The following is a 20,542-nucleotide window of genomic DNA, read 5'->3' on the forward strand; positions in this document are numbered from 1 at the left end:
AGAATTGAAGGTCAGATAAAGAGCTTCACAGATAAGAAAAAGCTAAAGGAGTTCACCACTACCAAATCAGTATTATATGAAATGATGAAGGGTATTCTTTAAGAAGAGGAAGAAGAAGAAAAAGGTAAAGATAAAAATTATGAACAACAAAGTGACAACAAATACATATCTATCAACAAGTGAATCTAAAAATCAAGTGAATAAAAAATCTGATGAACAGAATAAACTGGTGAATAGAATAGAATCAGGGTATAGAAAGGGAGTGGACTGACAATTCTCAGGGGGAAGAGGGTGTTGGGGGTGCGGGAAGAGACTAGACAAAAATTGTACACCTATGGATGAGGACAGTGGGGGTGGGTGGGTAAGGGCAGGAAGTAGGGTGGGAACTGGGTGGAGGGGAGCTGTGGGGGGAAAAAGAGGAACAACTGCAATAATCTGAACAATAAAGATTAAAAATATATATATTGGTAAGAAAACTGAACACAGCCCTAGCTGGTCTGGCTCTGTGGATAGAGCATCAGCCTGAGGACTGAAGGGTCCCAGGTTTTATTCCAGTCGGGGGCACATGCCCAGGTTCCAGGCTCGATTCCCAGTAGGGGGCATACAGGAGGCAGCTGATCAATGATTCTCTCATCACTGATCTATCTATCTCTCTCTCTCTCTCTCTCTCTCTCTCTCTCTCTCTCAATGCTTTTGACCTTTGTTGTTAAATTCCATATACTATTAATAAAAACCAAGGAACTTATCATGTGTTATATAAAATTATTTCTTTCTACCCCTCCTTCTAAACCAGGGGTCCTCAAACTTTTTAAACAGGGGGCCAGTTCACTGTCCCTCAGACCGTTGGAGGGCCAGACTATAGTTTAAAAAAAAACTATGAACAAATTCCTATGCACACAGCGGCAGCAAAAACACCCGGCAGGCTGGATAAATGTTTTCGGCGGGCCGCATATGGCCCGAGGGCTGTAGTTTGAGGACCCCTGTTCTAAACTGTCAGCACCTGACTTTCATCCTAAGGTGAAATAATTGCTTGCTTTTGGAGGTGGAATGGTAGTTGGTGGTGGGAATGATGATAGCACTACATGTTGCTGGTCTGTTTTCACTTCATAGGGCATATCACACCACTCCCTTTTGGTTACTTTCTCTATTTCTTATGTGCTATAACATTATAAACAGAATAGGACATAATTAGATAGCTAAAGGTTCAAAAATGTAACACACTCAGCATAAAAATAAGATGAGAGAAAATTAAATAGTATATATAAATGGTAGTAATAAACAAGTCACCAAATTAGTATTAGTTATGAAATTCACTAAATACTTCAATGCTTGCATTGTGAGGAAATTTATAGGGCTATTGATTGACTTTATAATTCCATTTTGGGACTATGGCCCAAATAAATAATTTGAAAGAAACCAATTAAAATTAGAACAGAAATGGTTATGGCTGTATTATCCCTATAATAAAAAAAAAGCTAAGCACATTTCAAACATTCAATAATTAAGAAATGTAAAAGTAACCTCTAAGATGGATGTGAGATTTATCAGGATGATCACTATATAATAATATGTCAACTGTAATTGAAAAATAAAAATGATTTAAAAATTTAAAAGTAACCTCTAGTACACAGATTGAAAAACTATGGACCACCAGTTGTTTTCATAAGTAATGTTTTATTGGAACCCAACCCTGTTTACTTTGTTGAATAGCTGGGACAGATTGAAAATTTTTACTATCTGGCCCTTTAAGAGAATGTTATCAACCCCTGCTCTTATATATTAACATTAAAATAACAAATATGGTTTTTGTGGATACAGAGACATAACAAACTAATGTCAAAGCACACACTCTACACACAGATATGTACAACTATAATGTGTCAAGCACTGTGCTAAGTGAGCATTTACATATATTATCATTTAATCCTTACAATAACACAGATATTTTAAATTTATACAAGAATATAGTGAAGCACTGAGAGTTTAAGTAACTTGGCTATCACACCTCTACCAAGTGTGAGAGCCAGGATTCAAATTTAGCAGGTATGAACAATCATATGAATAAGGTGGCAGCACAGAATTCTCTAAGTCACTGAATGATGAATAGAGCAATAATGTGTAAGTGCTCAGTTTACTGCCTCTTTTTCATTGCCAAAATGCCTGTGTTCAATAGAAGGGTCAAACTACATCGATTTCACATATTTACTAATGACCACTAATGACTACTAATGTCCCTGTATTTTTTCAGCACTCACTACATGCAAATAACTTGGTGATCTACATTCTGAAGTCTATCCCTAAGAGGTTTATAAGAAAGTGGAATATAATCACAACAGATGAATAGTTAACCAAGAAAGGATTTAGTAAATGTTTAAGAAATCCAAAGGAATATCGTAAAGCAAATTAATTACAAAATGAATTATAACACATACAGACTGAGTATATACATAAAGATGCTCACTCCTTTTTTAAATAAAAGAGGGAGAAATCAACAGGGAGGAATTCCTTATGTATTTTAACCATCTGAATTATAGATACCTCAAAGTTCCACTTAAAATAGTTAATAAGCATCCACTGGGTGCTAACAAACCTGATTCTTTTCTTTGTCTCAATATGAGTAGGCTTTAAAGCTAAATAACATAGAAGAAAACTTTAAAGGTTGAAACTCATAAAATACTATAAACATTACTGCAGCAAATAACTCTAAAAATTCGGACATTATCTGCCTTGTGTGACACAAGACAGCATGAATCTTAATATAATTTTGAGGTTTACATAAATTCTATGATTAACCATTCTTACTTAAAATTCTGCATTCTGAATATTATCTCAAAAGGGACTGCTCTGGCCCTTGCCTGTGTTGTTGAGTAGTTAAAGCGCCAGCCCACGCACAGAAGGGTCACAGGCTCGATTCCTGGCCCCAGTCAGGGTGCATGCAGGAAGCAATCAATGTGTTTCTCAAAAAAATCAACAGGACGCCCTGGCCGATTTGGCTCGGTGGATAGAGCGTCAGCCTGCGGACTAAAGGGTCCCAGGTTCGATTCTGGTCAAGGGCATGTACCTTGGTTGCAGGCACATACCCAATAATGGGTGTGTGGGAGGCAGCTGATCGATGTTTCTCTCTCATCGATGTTTCTGGCTCTGTCTCTCTCCCTTCCTCTCTGTAATAAAATATATATTTTTAAAAAAATCAACAGGACCCTAACCGGTTTGGCTCAGTGGATAGAGCGTCGGCCTGCAGACTCCCAGGCTCAATTCCGGACAAGGGCATGTACCTTGGTTTCGGGCACATCCCCAGTAGGGGGTGTGCAGGAGGCAGCTGATATATGTTTCTAACTCTCTATCCCTCTCCCTTCCTCGCTGTAAAAAAATAAAATACACACACACACACACACACCCCACACTGGTAATTGCTCTTGTAGCAGGTCTTTGTAGGCACTTGCTCCTTTATCACCAGAGCAGGCTTTTTGTTGTTGTTAATCCTTACCTGAGGATATTTTTCCTGTTGATTTTATATATATAATATGGATTAACAACAACAAAAAGCCTGCTCTGGTGATAAAAGAGCAAGTGTCCACAAAGACCTGCTACAAGAGCAATTACCAGTGTGGTATACTGAACATTATCTTTTTACAATTAATATTTGATTTACACAAAACTCTACCAGGTAATTAGTTTCCTCTCCTTTTAATTCCATTTCAGTAAAAACAAAGAACACTAAAACTAACTGTATAAACAAAGATATACATGAAAGAACCCAATAAAAATGTGCAGTAACTTAGCACTTCTTCTTTTAAAAGACTGAAGTGAAAGACACAAGTAAAAATTAAAAATCTATAATTGGCCTCTGCTTCCTGCCATTAAGGAATAAGACAATCTGGATTCATTCTCTTACTGCGAATGACTAGCAAACAAACAAAACAATGGGCAACATGGAGTATAAGGCCTATGAACCCTTGGAGTAGAGAAAGAAAGTGAGCACTGTGTTTGCCCCAGTTTACTGCCTGGACAGTGTATGAGTCAGGAAGAATCCAAGCACCAAGTAGCAATCTCAATGACTTGTGGAGACAGAAACAGGAGGTTAGGAAAAGCCAAAGCAGCTAGAATGTGTAGAAGTAGAGAAAGTTTAAGGGATTTAAATAGGGTTCACTTAAGTATCTTTGGTTGATAGATCTGAGGATATATGGTTGACACTCCACCAAGCCTAGGAAAAGAACCAACAGAAAGCTTATGAGGGCTCAGAATAGTTAAGGGTCCCACCAGCCGGAATCGAGAAACCTCATTCAATGAGGCATCAGGTGGAGTCCTCCCAAGAGTATCATCTTAGTAGTAGGGCTATTCAGCACTGAAGACGCAATCTGTCCTAACAAAACTTAAAAGCAAACTTTAAAAGGATCAAATTAATCTCAAGTAACTTAACTATGTGCTAGAACAAAATCCAACACTCAACAATGTAAATTCACAATGTCTGAATCCAATCTAAAATCACCAGGAATGTAAAGAAGCAGAAAAATATGACCTATAACCAGAAGAAAACTAAATCAACAGAAACAGAGCCAGAAAACAGAAATAATAAAGGTCTGAGCAGACAAGGGTCAATAGCTGTTGTAAATATGTTCCATATGCTCAAGAACATAGAATAAATCATGAACATGATGAGAAATGGAAGATAAAGAAGGAACATCTAAAAATGAAAACATACTATCTAAAATGAAAAGATACGCAGCCAGCCCTGGTTTGCAGCTTGGCCTCGCCTGAGCACCTCAAAGCCAGCACAAGTAGCAGCCACCTGCAGATGGCTTGGTAACTCATGCCCAGTGGCCCCAGGCAGAACATAGGCAGCAGCTGACCGTGGCCTACACTTCCTAGGAGGACCCAGAACCAGTGCACCCAGTGGACAGCTTCAGACCATTTTGAAGCACCACCACCCAACCACCTCCACAAGTGACACACTTAAGCGACGGACTCAGCAGGCACCAGAGCCCCACTGAAGTAAGTCCTGCTCTGGAGTTAGCCTCTGCACAGCCGATGCTCTGCAGTGATCAGTGCTTGGTGGTCAGTGGTCACAGCCAATTGATCCTTGCAGCTGATCAAACTGGGGGTAAATCCCTCCCACTGACGTGCTGATTTCAATCAAGGCTCAACTACAAGAGGAGGAAGGTGTGCTCAACCCACACCTCAAGTGCCCAGCTTAGGTGAGCAGAAAGGCTGGGCTACTAGACGCTATATAACACCTACTACATTAGGACACTCTACCAAGCCTGGGAGACATAGCAGCTCTACCTAATACATAGAAACAAACACAGGGAGGCTGCCAAAATGAGGAGACAAAGAAACATGTCCCAAATGAAAGAACAGAACAAAACTCCAGAAAAAGAACTAAACCAAAAGGATACAAGCAATCTACTAGATGCGGAGTTCAAAACATTGGTTATAAGGATGCTCAATTAATTTAGTGAGCAAAATCAACAATATAAAAAAGGACCAGACAGAAATGAAGGATACACTAACTAAAATAAAGAATAATTTACAGGGAATCAATAGTAGATGAAACCAAGAATCAAATCAGCAATTTGTAATATATAAAGAAGTAAAACACACCCAATCACAACAGCAAAAATAATAATAATTTAAATCCAAAGATAAACACAAAGAGGCCAACACATCATAATTAAAATGTCAAAGGTTAAAGACAGAGAGAATCTTAAAGTAGCAAGAGAAAAGCAGTTAGTTACATACAAGGGAGCTCCCATTAGACTGTCAACTGATTTCTCAACAGAAACTTTGCAGGCCAGAGGAATTGGCAAGAAATATTCAAAGTGATGAAAAGCAAGGACCTACAACCAAGATTAGTACTCTACCCAGCAAAGCTATTATTTATCATAAGGACAGATAAAGAGCTTCCCAGAGAAGGAAAAGTTAAAGGAGTTCGTCATCACCAAATCAGTATTATATGAAATGTTAGTCTTCTTCTTAATGAAAAGGGAAAAAAAAATACGAACAAGAAAATGGCAATAAATATATATCTATTAACAATTGAATCTTAAAAACAAAGGAACAAGCAGAACATAAAGAGACTCACAGATATTGAGAACATTTTGATGGTTGCCAGAGGGGAGGGTGGTTGAAGGAATGGGTATAAAGGGTAAAGGGATTAAGTACAAATTGGTTGTTACAGAATAGTCATAGGGAAGTAAAGTACAGCATAGGGAATATAGTCAATCTAATCTAATAAAAGACAAACATGCAAATTGACCGTAACCTTCGCTATGCCTTAAGCCACGCCCACCAGCCAATCAGAGCAACTGTATGCAAATTAACCCAACCAAGATGGCGGCCGGCAGCCACAGAGCTGAAGCGAGCAGGAGGCTTGCTTGCTCCAGTGATGGAGGAAGCCAGCCTGCCGACAGCTCTTAGCTCCACTCAAAAGCAACAAAGTTGCAATTATAGAAGGTAAATAAACCCCAGATATCTGCTTTCGGCCAGCCGTGGCCACAGAGCTGGAGCGAGTAGGAGCCAGCTCTCAGCTCCACTGAAGGCAACAAAGTTTCAATTATAGAAGGTAAATAAATCCCAGAAAAAAAAGAAAAAAGAAAAAAAGGAGAGGCTGGGAGCTTCCGTCACCGACGGGCTTGGCCAGCCTGAAAATGGCCCTCAGCCCCTCACCCAGACTGGCCAGGCACCCCAGTGGGGACACCCACCCTGAAGGGGGTGTGACCAGCCTGGAAACAGCCATCAGCCCCTCAACCAGGTTGGCCAGGCACCCCAGTGGGGACCCCCACCCTGAAGGGTGTGTGACCAGCTGCAAACAGCCATCATCCCCTCACCCAGGCTGGCCAGACACCCCAGCAGGGAAAGTGTCCACCCCAGCCGGGACACCCTTCAGGGCAAATCAGAAATTCATTTCTACAGGGGGTTAAATTGAATTTCTACAATGCCCCCTGGTTGTCAGTGCACTCCAATAGCAGGTGCACTGGTTAGGGTCCTGTAGCGTCCACCCCAGCCGGGACACCCTTCAGGGCAAATCAGTCAGCCCCCACCCGTGCACCAGGCCTCTATCCTATATAATAAAAGGGAATATGCAAATTGACCCTAACGATGCAACGACTGGAACAACCTGTTGCTATGGCAAGCACTGACCGCCATCCTATATAATAAACGGGTAATATGCAAATTGACCCCAACGGTGGACCGACTGGAACAACCTGTCGCTTTGGCACACACTGACCACCAGGGGGCAGACGCTCAATGCAGGAGCTACCCCCTGCTGGTCAGTGTGCTCTCACAAGGGAAGCTCCGCTCAGCCACAAGCCAGGCTGATGGCTGCAAGCGCAGTGGCAGTGGCGGGAGCCTCTCCTGCCTCCTCGTCAGCACTAAAGATGTCCGACTGCGGCTTAGGCCCGCTCAAGCTGTCAGTCGGACATCCCCCAAGGGCTCCTGGGCTGCCAGAGAGATGTCTGACTGCCAACTTAGGCCCAACCCCCCGGGTAGCTGGCCTAAGCCAGCAGGTGGACACCCCCCAAGGGGTCCCGGACTATGAGAGCATGCAGGCCGGGCTGAGGGACCCCATGTGTACAAATTTTCATGCCCCAGGCCTCTAGTATTATAATAACTATGTATAGTGTTAGATGGTTATGAGATTTAGTGGGATGATCACTTAGTAAGTTATGTAATTTCTAATTACTGGGCTGTACACTTGAAACTATATTATAATGTATGTAAACTGTAATTGAAAAATAAAATTAAATTAAAAAAGATACAATGGATGGGATTAATAGATGAGGCAGTGCAGTAGCCAAGATCAATAACTGTGAAGGCCCAGTAATGGAATAATTTTTAAAAAAGAAGCAAAGGGGTGTAAAAAGAAAAATAACTTGACTTGCAGGATAGTATCAAGTGTTCTAACATATGTGTCACTGCAGTACCATGAAAAAAGGTGGGGAATATTTGAAAAAATAAGCAGTATGTAAGTACTCAAGCATAATGGCACTGTAAGTACAATAATCAAATCAAGTGGCAATTCAAAAACATCAATAAGCCTTGCACTGGTGATGTGACTGCAAAATAATGAAAAATTCTTTGTAAAATTTCAATATTTCACAGCACAATCTTCCCTTGATTTACACACAGTAAACTTAAGTTTGCACATTAAACTCATGCAAAACAAAACAAAACAAACCTAATAAAAAAAAATTGAGTTTTAGGCTTAGAAGATAAAATAAGTTTTTTTTCACTACTGTGATTTGAGAATATTCTGAGTCATGCAGATCAAGGGACAATTTTTTTCTTTCCTCAAGATTGTCCTGCAAACTGCCAAATAGCTAGCATGCTTGGTCCAAATCATTGGCAAAATTAAGTCAAAATGAATTTAATAGGACAAGAGTTTATTTTATATGTAATAATAAAAAGTAAGGTAAAGATACAAAATTCATAAATATGCTCAAAGATTTTTACTAGGAAGAGAGGAGTTGACAAAAATCTATAATAATAAAAGCATAATATGCTAATTAGACTGGACATCCTTCTGGATGAAGCCGGGGCTGCAAGGGCCAAGCCCCTTGCACAAATTTCATGCATCGGGCCTCTAGTCATCATTTTAATAGAAGATTGACATATCCTTCTCCATGCCTGACAAAAATAAAAATAAAAAAGGCAGGGAAAGGGGTATTTGGGATGGAGATGGGATACTTGAAAAATGTAACTGATAATTTAAAAATCACATTCTCTATCCACAATAAAATTAGCTTAAGAATAATAACTATTGGTTCTAGTCAACCACTTGGTAATCTTAAGGGCAAAGAAAAAAATCAGTATTGCAATGAAAATACCTTAAAAAAGACACTGGGGGGTAGGGGAGGCCAGGGGAAGGTCAAGGGGAGAAAAAAAAAAAGAGACATATGTAATACTCTTTGTAATACTTTAAGCAATAAAATAAAATTTTAAAAAACCTTAAAAATATTTATAGGAAACTATGTAATATTTAAAATAGCATTGTTTTGTAAAAAAGATACAATGATCACTATAAGCTAACCAACTTATAAAAATTGAAATAAAAAACTTGAAATACCACCAAGAGATAACATAACCATAAATAAATGAAGAATTTTAGCAAACTCATGTAAACTGCAAAATATACTATAAAATCAATCGCAGATTAAAGGAATAATTAAAATTAATTTTACTTTTAAAAATTCTACAAGTGAACTACTTTATAAAAAAAGATTATCTTGCAAGTGAACCCCACTTCTGAGAGAACTATGGTTATTTTAGTACTAGTGGCCCAGTGCATGGATTCATGCACATTGAAAGGAAATTGGGAGCCCACACCCGCGTGCCCAGGGAGTTTCCAGGTCCCTGTGAGCTGCCGGGAAGTCATGTGGGGCATCTGTCCTCCTCCCTGCAGCTTCCTGAAAAAGTATTTCTAAATATCCTTTCTATGGCCAGGGTCGCACCTTGCCAGCCGAGAGGTCCCCAGTGGATGCCTTGGGCCGTGCTGGACGCTTTCCACTGCTCAGAGCCAGATAAGAGACACTCCAAGGTGAACAATACAAAATTATGGATCTTGGGGGTTGGGGGTTCTCTGTTGCCCACACCCACACCCTTCAGATCCATCTCTCTTGACTCTTACCCTGATTGTCAGTCGCCACCTTGTGGCCACTGTTATATTGCTGCCTTCCTCTGTAACTCTGGGGCAATCGGTAAGGGATGAGATTTGATCTTGATGCCCAAGGCTGAGTTCCAGGAGCCTGGCGACGATATCAGGCTCGTCCTGGTTACTCTGAGGGTCCGCACTTCAACTGTTCTCTGGATTGTAACTGCAGGCTAATGGGGTATGAGGGATGTAGCAGTGCGCTAAGCGGCAGGCAGCCAAGGAGGAGCCCGAGCCGGGGCCGGGCACCGCTCCCACTCATCCAAGGCCTGCTGCACCTGCCGCTGCCACTCAGTAGCGCTGCTGCAGAGGCAGGAGAGGCTCATGCTGCTGCCGCAATGCTCACCAGCCGTGAGCCTGGCTTCTGGCTGAGTGGTGCACCTGCTATTGGAGTGCACTGACAACCAGGGGGCAGCTCCTGTATTGAGCGTCTGCCCCTCTGGTGGTCAGTGTACGTCATAGTGACTGGTTGACCGGTCATTCTGTTGTAACGGTAGCTTGGGCTTTTATATATATAGACATATCCTTCCAAACGTTTTCCATGTGTATTTCACATGCTCAGTACAAAAATAACACATTTGTATTGAGAAAAAATGTTGTCTACCTTATATCAATGAGTTTAAAACAAAAGTTTCAAAGTGTGTTTGATTGTATTTGTATAACATTGAAGCATCATGAAATTAGAATTTAGACAGGGGGACCAAGTAACATAAGCTTAATATCATTAGCATGATAGTAACATGAAAACTGGCAATAAATGAATTTCTACAAGGTAAAGAAAATAACAAGATACCACTACACACCATTCAAATGACAAAGTTTTTTAAAAAATGACAGTCCCTAGTACTGATGATATTGAGCAACGGGAACTCCTCACATAAGCTGGTATGACTGTAACAAGGCACACCCACTTTAGGGAGGAAAAAAAAAAAGTTTGGCAGTTTCTTATATAGTTAAAACAAACACCATGTGATCCCAAAATCTCATTACTAGATATTTACCCAAGTCAAAGGAAAACTTATGTCCACACAAAAATCTGAACGCAAATGTTCATAGCACTTTATTTATAACTGCCAAAAACTAGACACAACACAAGCAATCCTCAACTGAGGACTAAACAAAAAGTGGTATAACCATATAATGAAACATCACTCAGCGATAAAAAGAACTACCGATACAAGCAATAACATGGATAAAACTCAAAATGCATTATACTAAGTAAAAGCAGCCAAATTCAAAAGGCTACATACTATATGATTCCATTTATCTGACATTCTGGAAAAGGGACAGATCAGTGGTTGCTAGGGGCTAAAGGTGGGACAGAGGTGGACTTCAATGAAAGGAACAGGGAACTTTTTAGAGTGATGGAACTTTTTATCTTGAATGTGGTAGTCACTATATGACTGCTTTTGGTTTTTTTTTTTTAATCAAAGCTTGAAGAACTATGCTAAAAAGGACAAAGTTCAATGTATGTAAATTATACTATAAGAAAACAACAAAATCCAGACACTGGAATCTCATCCCAGACATTTCAAATCCTAATTTGATGTTTTACTTACTGGTTATACAATGCCTTCCCCTAAGGCAGCGGTTCTCAACCTGTGGGTCGCGACCCCTTTGGTGGTCGAACGACCCTTTCACAGGGGTCGCCTAATACCATCCTGCATATCAGATTATTTACATTACGATTCATAACAGTAGCAACATTACAGTTATGAAGTAGCAACGAAAATAATTTTATGGTTGGATCACAACATGAGGAACTGTATTTAAAAAGCCAGAAGGTTGAGAACCACTGCCCTAAGGAATACCATAAGATTTTGGGCAATCCTGGCATTCAATCTCCCCCAATATTACTTTGTAGTACTATAGCATTCACCAAATTCTCTAGGAAGGTTAAATGTTTTACACCTACCATATAAATACTCACGCTCACCCTCATGCCTCGTTTAGTTAGGTGTATTGTCTACCTTGCCTATAATACCACCTTTCCTCTTTTCCCAATTCTTTCAGCCCTTCTATATGTTGGCCATTAAAGAGGCAAGAAAAGGGGGGGGGGGGTTAATTCATACATTTCTGTAACAGTAGTAATACACCAGAAGGATAATGTCTATAGATGCAATTTTTTAAAATGCAATTTTTACACAATAACTGAAGACAAGCAGGAAAAATACTTGTATTTCTAAACACAGTTCATAGAACACAGGAAGACAATTCACAAAAGAATACTGGTAAAATGTAAGGAAATAGCCAAATCAAATTTAATATAACACTATTTTCTATCTCATAAGCTACAGGAAAAATACAAATTGCTCAAAAGACTGATATTTGACTATATTGTAGATATACTACTTTGGAAAAGAATTTCATAATTTATATAAAAAGCCACAAAGTAGTCATTCCCGCTGAAATAATCCAAAAAAATAATTAAGATATAAAGATGCTCACTAATGTCTTTAAATTATCTAAAGCAGTGGTCGACAAACTGCGGCTCACAAGCCACATGTGGCTCTTTGGCCCCTTGAGTGTGGCCACGAAGTTTCAATCACACTGTACGCGCGCGCCTGCATGTGGTATTTTGTGGAAGAGCCACACTCAAGGGGCCGCAGTTTGCCGACCACTGGTCTAAAGTGTTAGAGAATATAAGAGAAACATCAAATGTTCTAATTCTGCCAATATTCCTTTCACATTTTGCTCTAATTTTCCCTGAAATCCTTCTCCCTTTTTACCCCTTTTTCTACAAGCCTTGGTTGGCTCTTCATTAACCATCAGCAAGTGCAACAAGGTAACTGGAGATGTAGTCTCAACTCTATTTAAGTAATAATTTGACCAAGAGTACTAGTAAGTCAATTAATTTTATGAACTTCAAATATCTCATTTGCAAAGAAACATAAATTAAGGCAATCTCTCTCTTCAGAGAATTTCTCTTTCATAGAGCATATACAACATATGTTCAGGTATTTAAATAAACTCCAAACTACTGGGGGAGGAAAAAAAACACAGTAACAACTGGGGGAAAACAACATGCTTTTATTAGAAAACTTCCAACATGGAAAACCGAGGACCTGAAATGACAATTTATTGCTAATGTTGTGTAACTCTACCCATGACCATGAATCTCAGCTAGAGATCACACCCTGACAAAAATGAGTCTCAGATTTACTTCTTTTAAACCTGGAATTCATAAAAATAGTGATTTAATGCAAGATACTTTCAGTAAGTTACAAGCCAATCAATTATGAGATCAGAATAGAACTGAGAGAGTGAAGCATGGTACTTTCTGCTCAGCTTGTCACACCACTGTTACAGCCCTAAACCACGGTACTGGAGATTTTCATGTTTACGAGATGGGATCTTGCCCATCCTTTATATATAAAAGTCAGAAACTACTTAATTGCAAGTGATAATGTATATACATCTAAGAAAAACTCCCCATTTTTCAAACATCACTGAACAAAACTTATATAAAAGAGCTGAGAAGAATCTGTTTTCTGTAAATTTATTTTAGCATTTTAGACTTTCAGAGTTCCAAAGATATTACAGAAAGTGCCGTATACTTCCCTAGTTTCTTCTATTGTTTACATCTTACATTTCTATGGTACATTTATCATGATCAAGGAACAAACAATAGAATATTATTATTAACTCAACTCCACACTTTATTCAGATTCCACTAGTTTTCCCCCTAGTGTCCTTGTTCAGTTTCAGGATCCATCCAGGAATCCCACAGTCCATGTAGTCATCATGTCTCCTTAGTTTCCTCTAGTCCAACGGTTCTCAACCTGTGGGTCACGGCCCCTTTGGGGGTCGAATGACCCTTTCACAGGGGTCGCCTAAGACCATCAGAAAACACATATATAATTACATATTGTTTTTGTGATTAATCACTATGCTTTATGTTCCATTTGTAACAATGAAAATACATCCTGCATATCAGATATTTACATTACAATTCATAACAGTAGCAAAATTACAGTTATGAAGTAGCAATGAAAATAATTTTATGGCTGGGGGTCACCACAACATGAGGAACTGTATTAAAGGGTTGCGGCATTAGGAAGGTTGAGAACCACTGCTCTAGTCTGAGAGAGTTCCTCAGACTTTTCTTGTTTTTGATGATCTTGACAGTTTTGAAGAGTACTTGGTCAGGTACTTTGTGATATGTCTCTCAATGTTATTGTCAGTTGTTTTTCTCATGACCACACTATAATTATGACTTAGTGGTAGGAAGATCAAGGTGAAATGTCATTCTTATCACATCATATCAAGGCTACAATCTATCAATATGACTTACTGACAATCTGGCCAAGGTACAGTTTGCCAGAATGTGGAAAAACTGTAACGTTACCTGCTCCCACGAAGGTATCCTGGAAGGAAGTCACTAAGTACAGCCCACATTCAAGGGATGGGGGTAGGGAGAGTATTAAGCTCCCCCCCACCCCGCCCCAAGTATCTACATAAATTTGGAGATCTTCTGTATGGGAAATTTATCTCCCCCTCCCCCATTTATTTGTCCAATCATTTATCAGTATAAACTCACGGATATTTATTTCAAACACAAATGTAACTTAATGTGTTGCTCAAATTGTTCCAGATTTGGCTATTGAGAGCTTTTTCAGATTGATTCTTGGGTTCCTTTGACATGCTCCCATCCTTCTGTTTCTTGAGACTTCTGGAACTTTTTAAAAACATGTAACTTTCATATATTCTCAATATTACCACATATTAAATTATTTCTTTCATTTTATAGTTATATACTAAATTTTTAAGAATTGAACTCTCTCAGTGAGTTCTGAAGAGAAGCAATCTGACTGCGACTAAGATTTCTGTCCTGGAATAAGTTCTCACTTGGTAAACTAGGGTACTTAAAAGTTAAGAAACTTTATGTGTTAGCTTTCTTAGAAGTTTTTCCATATCCCTGCAAGTTGGATTTCATATGAATCTTCTGGTACTCACTGTGCTTTTCTTTCAGATGTTGGGGAGGTGAGGGTGAGAACATTGCAGGTATACTGATCACCTTTATCTCTGTTAAAGGCAAGGACTGCTGTCAAAACATTCTGGCACACCATAGCACAGAAATTCTCATTTTAATCTAGTTTGTTTCAGATTCAGGGCTCCCATTAAGAAGCATGCTATTTTGTTTGGACATGATCAATTTTCATGATCTTTTCTCCTTTATTAGTTCAATATATATTCTATATGGCAAACTTCAGGATTGGCTCAACATAACTAATTAGAATATGATCAAGCCAAATTTCTTCTCCAAGGTAACTAATTACTCCCCAATATAAGAAAATACTTTCCTGAAAAAAGCATCTATAAAATGTTAGTTTCTTGTGAAAGGAGTAGGGTAGACTTAAGTATAGTTATTTCCCTATAGATCAACTATAATGCTCTTTTATCACTGCTGACCTCTAGAGGGAGCTCAAAGTTCTTGTTACTTTTCCCAAAGATCAGGACTCCTCCTACAAAGGTGGTATATTTAAAATTTAAGAACATTTTATTAGGGCACTGTGAAGAGTAAGTTAAATGTGTGCCATCCCTTTAGGAATTTATTGCTCCTCAGCAGTGAAGAAGGCCCCAACCATTTCTTCTCTCCCTTCCAGACTCTTGTGACTCTTCAAACATTCATTCTCTTTCCCACTTGGCATTGATTAGGTATATTACTGTATCCTGAAAAGAGGATAGCTGTAGGCATTTGGAGGCAAATGCTCCCTCTTGCTGACTCTTGGTACTTTCAGGGTAGCAGGTCAATGAATCTCTGCCTGCCCCATATCAGGGCGCACATAGGGAAGGTAGAGATTTGTATGGCTCACTAGTATAATGCTAAGATGAGGCTGGTTCATGTTTGCCTAGAAACTCTAGTCAAGTTAAACTCCCATTCAGGCACCCACCGCCAAGGACAGAGGGATCATTACCGTACACACCTGTAGCACATTTTTGGGGCCACATCTGTAGGGAAGTTGTACAGGAAATGAAGACAAATCAGACTGCCAAACCTCCACTTCACCTGTCTATATATGACTCTGAGGAAGTAACTCAGTCCCTTAAAGGCTCAGTTTCCTCATCTTTAAATACCTGATGGAGTTGCTAAACATAAATAAATACAAAGATATGAGCCTTATATGAGGCACATGGTTAGATGCATTGATAAGCAGATGACACTGGCTAGGGTTTGGGCCTTGTTGCAAAATAAAAACAAGCATTTAACCTCACTTGTTTCTAGGCTATTCAAGTCAATCTAGCCTAGATAACAAGTTCTCCACATGCTCCAACTTAGATCACTGCAACCTGAAGTTAAAGCCCAAACTAATAACAGAGTGTTACAGATGCCTTTTTTTCCCCCTGCATAGACACCAAAAAGGCCTCGGGTTGAAGACAGATTGGTCAGGAGAGGATTCTGCACCCCTATGTCTATTAGTAAAATATCACCTCGATTATACCCTAATTTCCCACAATGAAGAAAGTGCTAATGGCCCTTTATAACCTTTTCTGAACCTCTGACTCAGAACGGGAACATTTTATGTGATAAGCTCAGCAAAGACCACTCACTGGCTATAGATGCTCATACAGAACCTACATTGTAATGTTGCCATGAGAGTCAGGGTCCATAGGGTAATTTCCAGAGATGTGTTCTGGAACCAGTCTCCCTTCTTTTTAACTTGTTCCCGGATAATCTGATATCATGTATGAATAAAATGGAATGGAACCATACCCTCCTGCAACAAAGAACAGAAAGATAAATAGTTGCTAATACATTTAGTCTAAAGCTTGTGATCTTAACAAACAACCCTTGGTGTATTAATCTTCTATAATAATAAAAGCATAATATGCTAATTAGACCCGACAGCCGAACGACCTTCTAGCTGTCACATTCCACGGTGGCAGGGGCCAAGGCAGAGGCAGTTAGGGGCCATCCGGCAGGCAGGTGAGTGGTTAGGGGTGATCAGGCAGGCAGGCAGTTAGGAGGCAGCAATCCTGGATTGCGAAAGGGATGTCTGACTGCCGGTTTAGGCCCGATCCCGCAGGGATTCCTGCGAGATTGGGCCTTCCCTGCAGGATTGGGCCTAAACTGGCAGTTGAACATCCCCTGAGGGGTCGCAGATTACAAGAGGGTGTAGGCCAGGCTGAGGGACCCCCCCATCCCTTGTACTAATTTCGTGCAGTGGGCCTCTAGTGTTATATATAATGTTAAAAAGAGGAGCTTTAAATGAATCATTCTAAAACTAAAGTTCACCATCTTTGTTAGATTTTCACCAATTTTTAATTGGCTAATTTCACAAAGCAAATCACCGCATTAAATTGCCTTATATTGCAATTTCTCATGGAGATTATACAAAGAAATAGTACTGCACAAGCTCGTGCACATCTATGCATGCGTTATTAAGCAAATTTTGTAGCAAGAATGGCTATCTGGTTAACAATATATGCCTAAAATCATTATAAACTAGGATTGTTTGGGCCATGCTCAAGAACCAGAAAGCACTTCACTGTCTGTTTGTCTTGACAGATTCACACCCAATTCAAGTTTGTTTTCTGATAGGATTCCTCCAGCTCACCTATTAACTGGGTAAAAGGGGGCAGAATATTAAGAGAAAGAGGCTAGAGTTTTTTAATGTATGTTACAGAAATTTCATCAACTTGATCCCAATAGCAAAATGGAGTCCATTAGGGAGTTTTAAATATGAGCAATCCAATTAGATATGCTCTTAGATTACTCAGCGTCAAGTGAAGAGGATTGGGAACTGGAAGATGGGTAAGCAGGGGGAAGTATGGAGACCAATATGAGCTACTCTAGAAATCCTGGTACACAATGATAGTGATCTAATCCAATAAAGTACAGTAACAATATTATCATCATTAGCCAACATTTAAAATGCATTTACAGTATGGAAGATATGTAATCCTCACAAGAAACCTATAAAGTTGGTTGTATTAATATATCCATTTAACAGAGGAAGAAACAAAAGCATAAAGGCAAAAGAGGACAAAGTGTACAAATTTGAAAATACACTTATGAAGTATATAAAGTAAGATGATAATTGATATGGTGTGGAGCTCTAAAGATGAAAGTAATAATAACATCCAGGTCCTCATGCTGGTACTTGATACTATTGGTAAATAAATATTTACCTTACATTAAGTATTATTTAACATCATCTAAATGGCAGGTATAATTTCAGGTTACAAAAAAACCTCAATATCCAGCCCTACCCGGTTTGGCTCAGTGGATAGAGCATTGGCCTGTAGACTCAAGGGTCCTGGGTTCGATTCCGGTCAAGGGCACATGCCTGGATTATGAACTCAATCCCCAGTAGGGGGTGTGCAGGAGGCAGCCAATCAATGATTCTCTCTCATCATTGATGTTTCTATCTCTCCCTCTCCCTTCCTCTCTGATATCAATAAAAATATATTTAAAAAAACCAACAATATCCATTGGCTAAATACAAAAGATTATATCATGACTGCTTTCACCAAAACTCTTAACCATAGAAATACATGATATAGCTATTACAGAAAAATAAATTTAAAGAAAATTCCTTTTGTTCATCTTTTTCATTTTTTTATCCTTTTCCTCTTGGTTCTTGTAGCCTAGTTTGTTCAAGATGATAATTTTCTTATCTTGTTTTCAATGGTATTTACATTGCAATTCATGTTCCCATTTTAAACTATTGTAATCATGTTTTTTCAAATGATTTGAAATTATTTTCATATGATTCCATTTTCAAAGATGCAATTTCTTTCATGAATCTCACTGAAAAAGAGAATTAAACATTTAAGGTTTTTTTTTTCTCCACTTACTTGAACAGTTTATTTCTCTAATTCTAAAAACTGGTCTAATTTTTTATAAATCTTGTACATTTTTGTTGTTTTGTTCATTCAAGAGAGTCATTCCTTCAACAAATCCATTTATTACATCCCTGACACTCTAGATCAGTGATGGCGAACCTATGACACGCGTGTCAGAGGTGACACGCAAACTCATTTTTTTGGTTGATTTTTCTGTTAAATGGCATTTAAATATATAAAATAAATATCAAAAATATAAGTCTTTGTTTTACTATGGTTGCAAATATCAAAAAACTTCTATATGTGACACGGCACCAGAGTTAAGTTAGGGTTTTTCAAAATGCTGACACGCCGAGCTCAAAAGGTTCGCCATCACTGCTCTAGATCATGCTAGTATTTCTAGGTTTTAGGGATACAAGACTAAATAAAATTTTAAAAAAAAGTCCCTTCCCTCATGGATCTTATATTCTAGTGATGGGGCATTTTACAACAATGAATCATAAATATAAAATGTATTAGGTAGTGCTAAGTATTATCCTATATAATAAAAGCGTAATACTAGTATGCAAATTGACCGAATGGCAGAAAGACTGGTTGGCGGGGGGCAGGGCCGGTGAGCAGGCAGTGCTAGACCAGCCAAGGGATGTGCCAACGGGCAGAGGGAGGGACCGATGGTAGGGGGTGGGGTGCAGGGCCGGCCGCTCGCTCGCCAGCCAACGTCCCCTGAGGGCTCCCAGACAGAGAGGGTACAGGCCAGGCTGTGGGATTCCGAGCCCCCTCCCACCCCCTGTGCACCAATTTTCATGCACCAGACCTCTAGTAAAAATATAAAGACCAATAAGAAAACAGGAAGTGATGTTGGTGGTAGGGGGTAGTACTTCAGATATGGTGGTCAGAGACAGCCTCTCTGAAGTGACTTGGGCAAGAACCAAAATGAGCAGGGAATAAGTCATCCAAACTTATAAAAGTTGAAATGAATCTGCTAAACTTGGTAAGACTAATGCAGAACAAGGTGGTAGAGGAGACAGAACATTCAGCAGAGGCCAGAAAACATACAGCCTTGTAGGCCATGGTGGAAGAACTGTGGATTTGTTATATGAATGTAAGAAGCCACTGAAGCCCTGACCGGTTTGGCTCAGTGGATAGAGCGTCGGCCTGTGGACTGAAGGGTCCCAGGTTCGATTCTGGTCAAGGGCATGTACCTTGGTTGCGCGCACATCCCCAGTAGGGGGTGTTCAGGAAGCAGCTGATCGATGTTTCTCTCTCATCGATGTTTCTAACTCTCTATTCCCTCTCTCTTCCTCTCTGTAAAAAAATCAATAAAATATATATATTTTTAAAAAGAAGCCACTGGAGAGTTTCTAATTTATGTGTTAAAAGTGATTGTCTGTTGTGTGAATACAGTGCCAAAATGAGAGAATTGTTTCTAAGTTATTGCAGTAGCCTAAGTAAAAGATAACGATGGTCTGAATTCAGGTGGCAGCCATAGAAGAACGGATGAATACAAAATACATTCCAAAGATAGCACTGCTAGAACTAACTTGCTGATGATCAGAAGATGATTCCAAGGTTTTTAGAACCAAGCCCTATCTATGGAGAAAAGACAGTGCCATTTACTGGGGAGAGATACACCAGAAAAGAGGAGCGTTGGGGTAAGATAGGAGCCAAAAGTTCCATTTCCACATCTTTGGTGTTGATTTCAAGCAGACATACAAGTACAAAGGTCATACAGGCAGCAAGATAGATTTCATAGCCGTTTAGGGAAGGAAGATGGGATAGAATTAGAGTATCATCAGCTAATAGAAGGCATTTAAAGACTAAACATGATTTCCTAGTGCGTGATTACAGATAAAAAAGAAGAGGTGCTTGAGGCTGTCCCACATTGAGCACTGAAGAGGAGGAACCAGCTAAGAAAGGAGATCATGCAAGAACTACTGGTGAGGTAGGAAGAACTTTTCTGGAAACCAGGCAAAGACAAGTGTTTCTAAAAGAAGGAGTGAGGAACTGTGTCAAAAAGTGCATTAAAAAAAAAAAGTGTATAAAGATCAAGTAAAGTGAGGGCTGAGAATTAAACTTGGATTTGGCAACAACAAAGTGGTTTCA

General features: G+C 39.4%; 1 protein-coding gene across 5 annotated transcripts in view; it reads right to left on the reverse strand.

Annotated features, from left to right (window-relative positions):
* Positions 1-20,542, reverse strand: part of PPP2R2A (protein phosphatase 2, regulatory subunit B, alpha) — a 98,268-nt gene that overhangs the window by 41,553 nt on the left and 36,173 nt on the right. Inside the window, exons 2-3 of one of the 5 annotated variants that reach the window (XM_005886597.2) lie at positions 16,230-16,368; positions 14,606-14,674 (exon numbers count right to left, since the gene is read on the reverse strand). The exons of 2 other annotated variants lie outside the window; for them this stretch is intronic. In XM_005886597.2, the coding sequence (XP_005886659.1) occupies positions 14,606-14,648 (43 nt within the window). In that variant the 5' untranslated portion in view covers positions 14,649-14,674; positions 16,230-16,368. Of the gene's footprint in view, positions 1-14,605; positions 14,675-15,576; positions 15,617-16,229; positions 16,369-20,542 lie in introns of those variants that run through there. 2 more of the 5 variants (XM_005886594.2, XM_005886599.2) reach the window with 2 other exon arrangements.

This window comes from Myotis brandtii, unplaced genomic scaffold, assembly GCF_000412655.1.
Source record: "Myotis brandtii unplaced genomic scaffold, ASM41265v1 scaffold990, whole genome shotgun sequence".
NCBI lineage: Eukaryota > Metazoa > Chordata > Mammalia > Chiroptera > Vespertilionidae > Myotis > Myotis brandtii.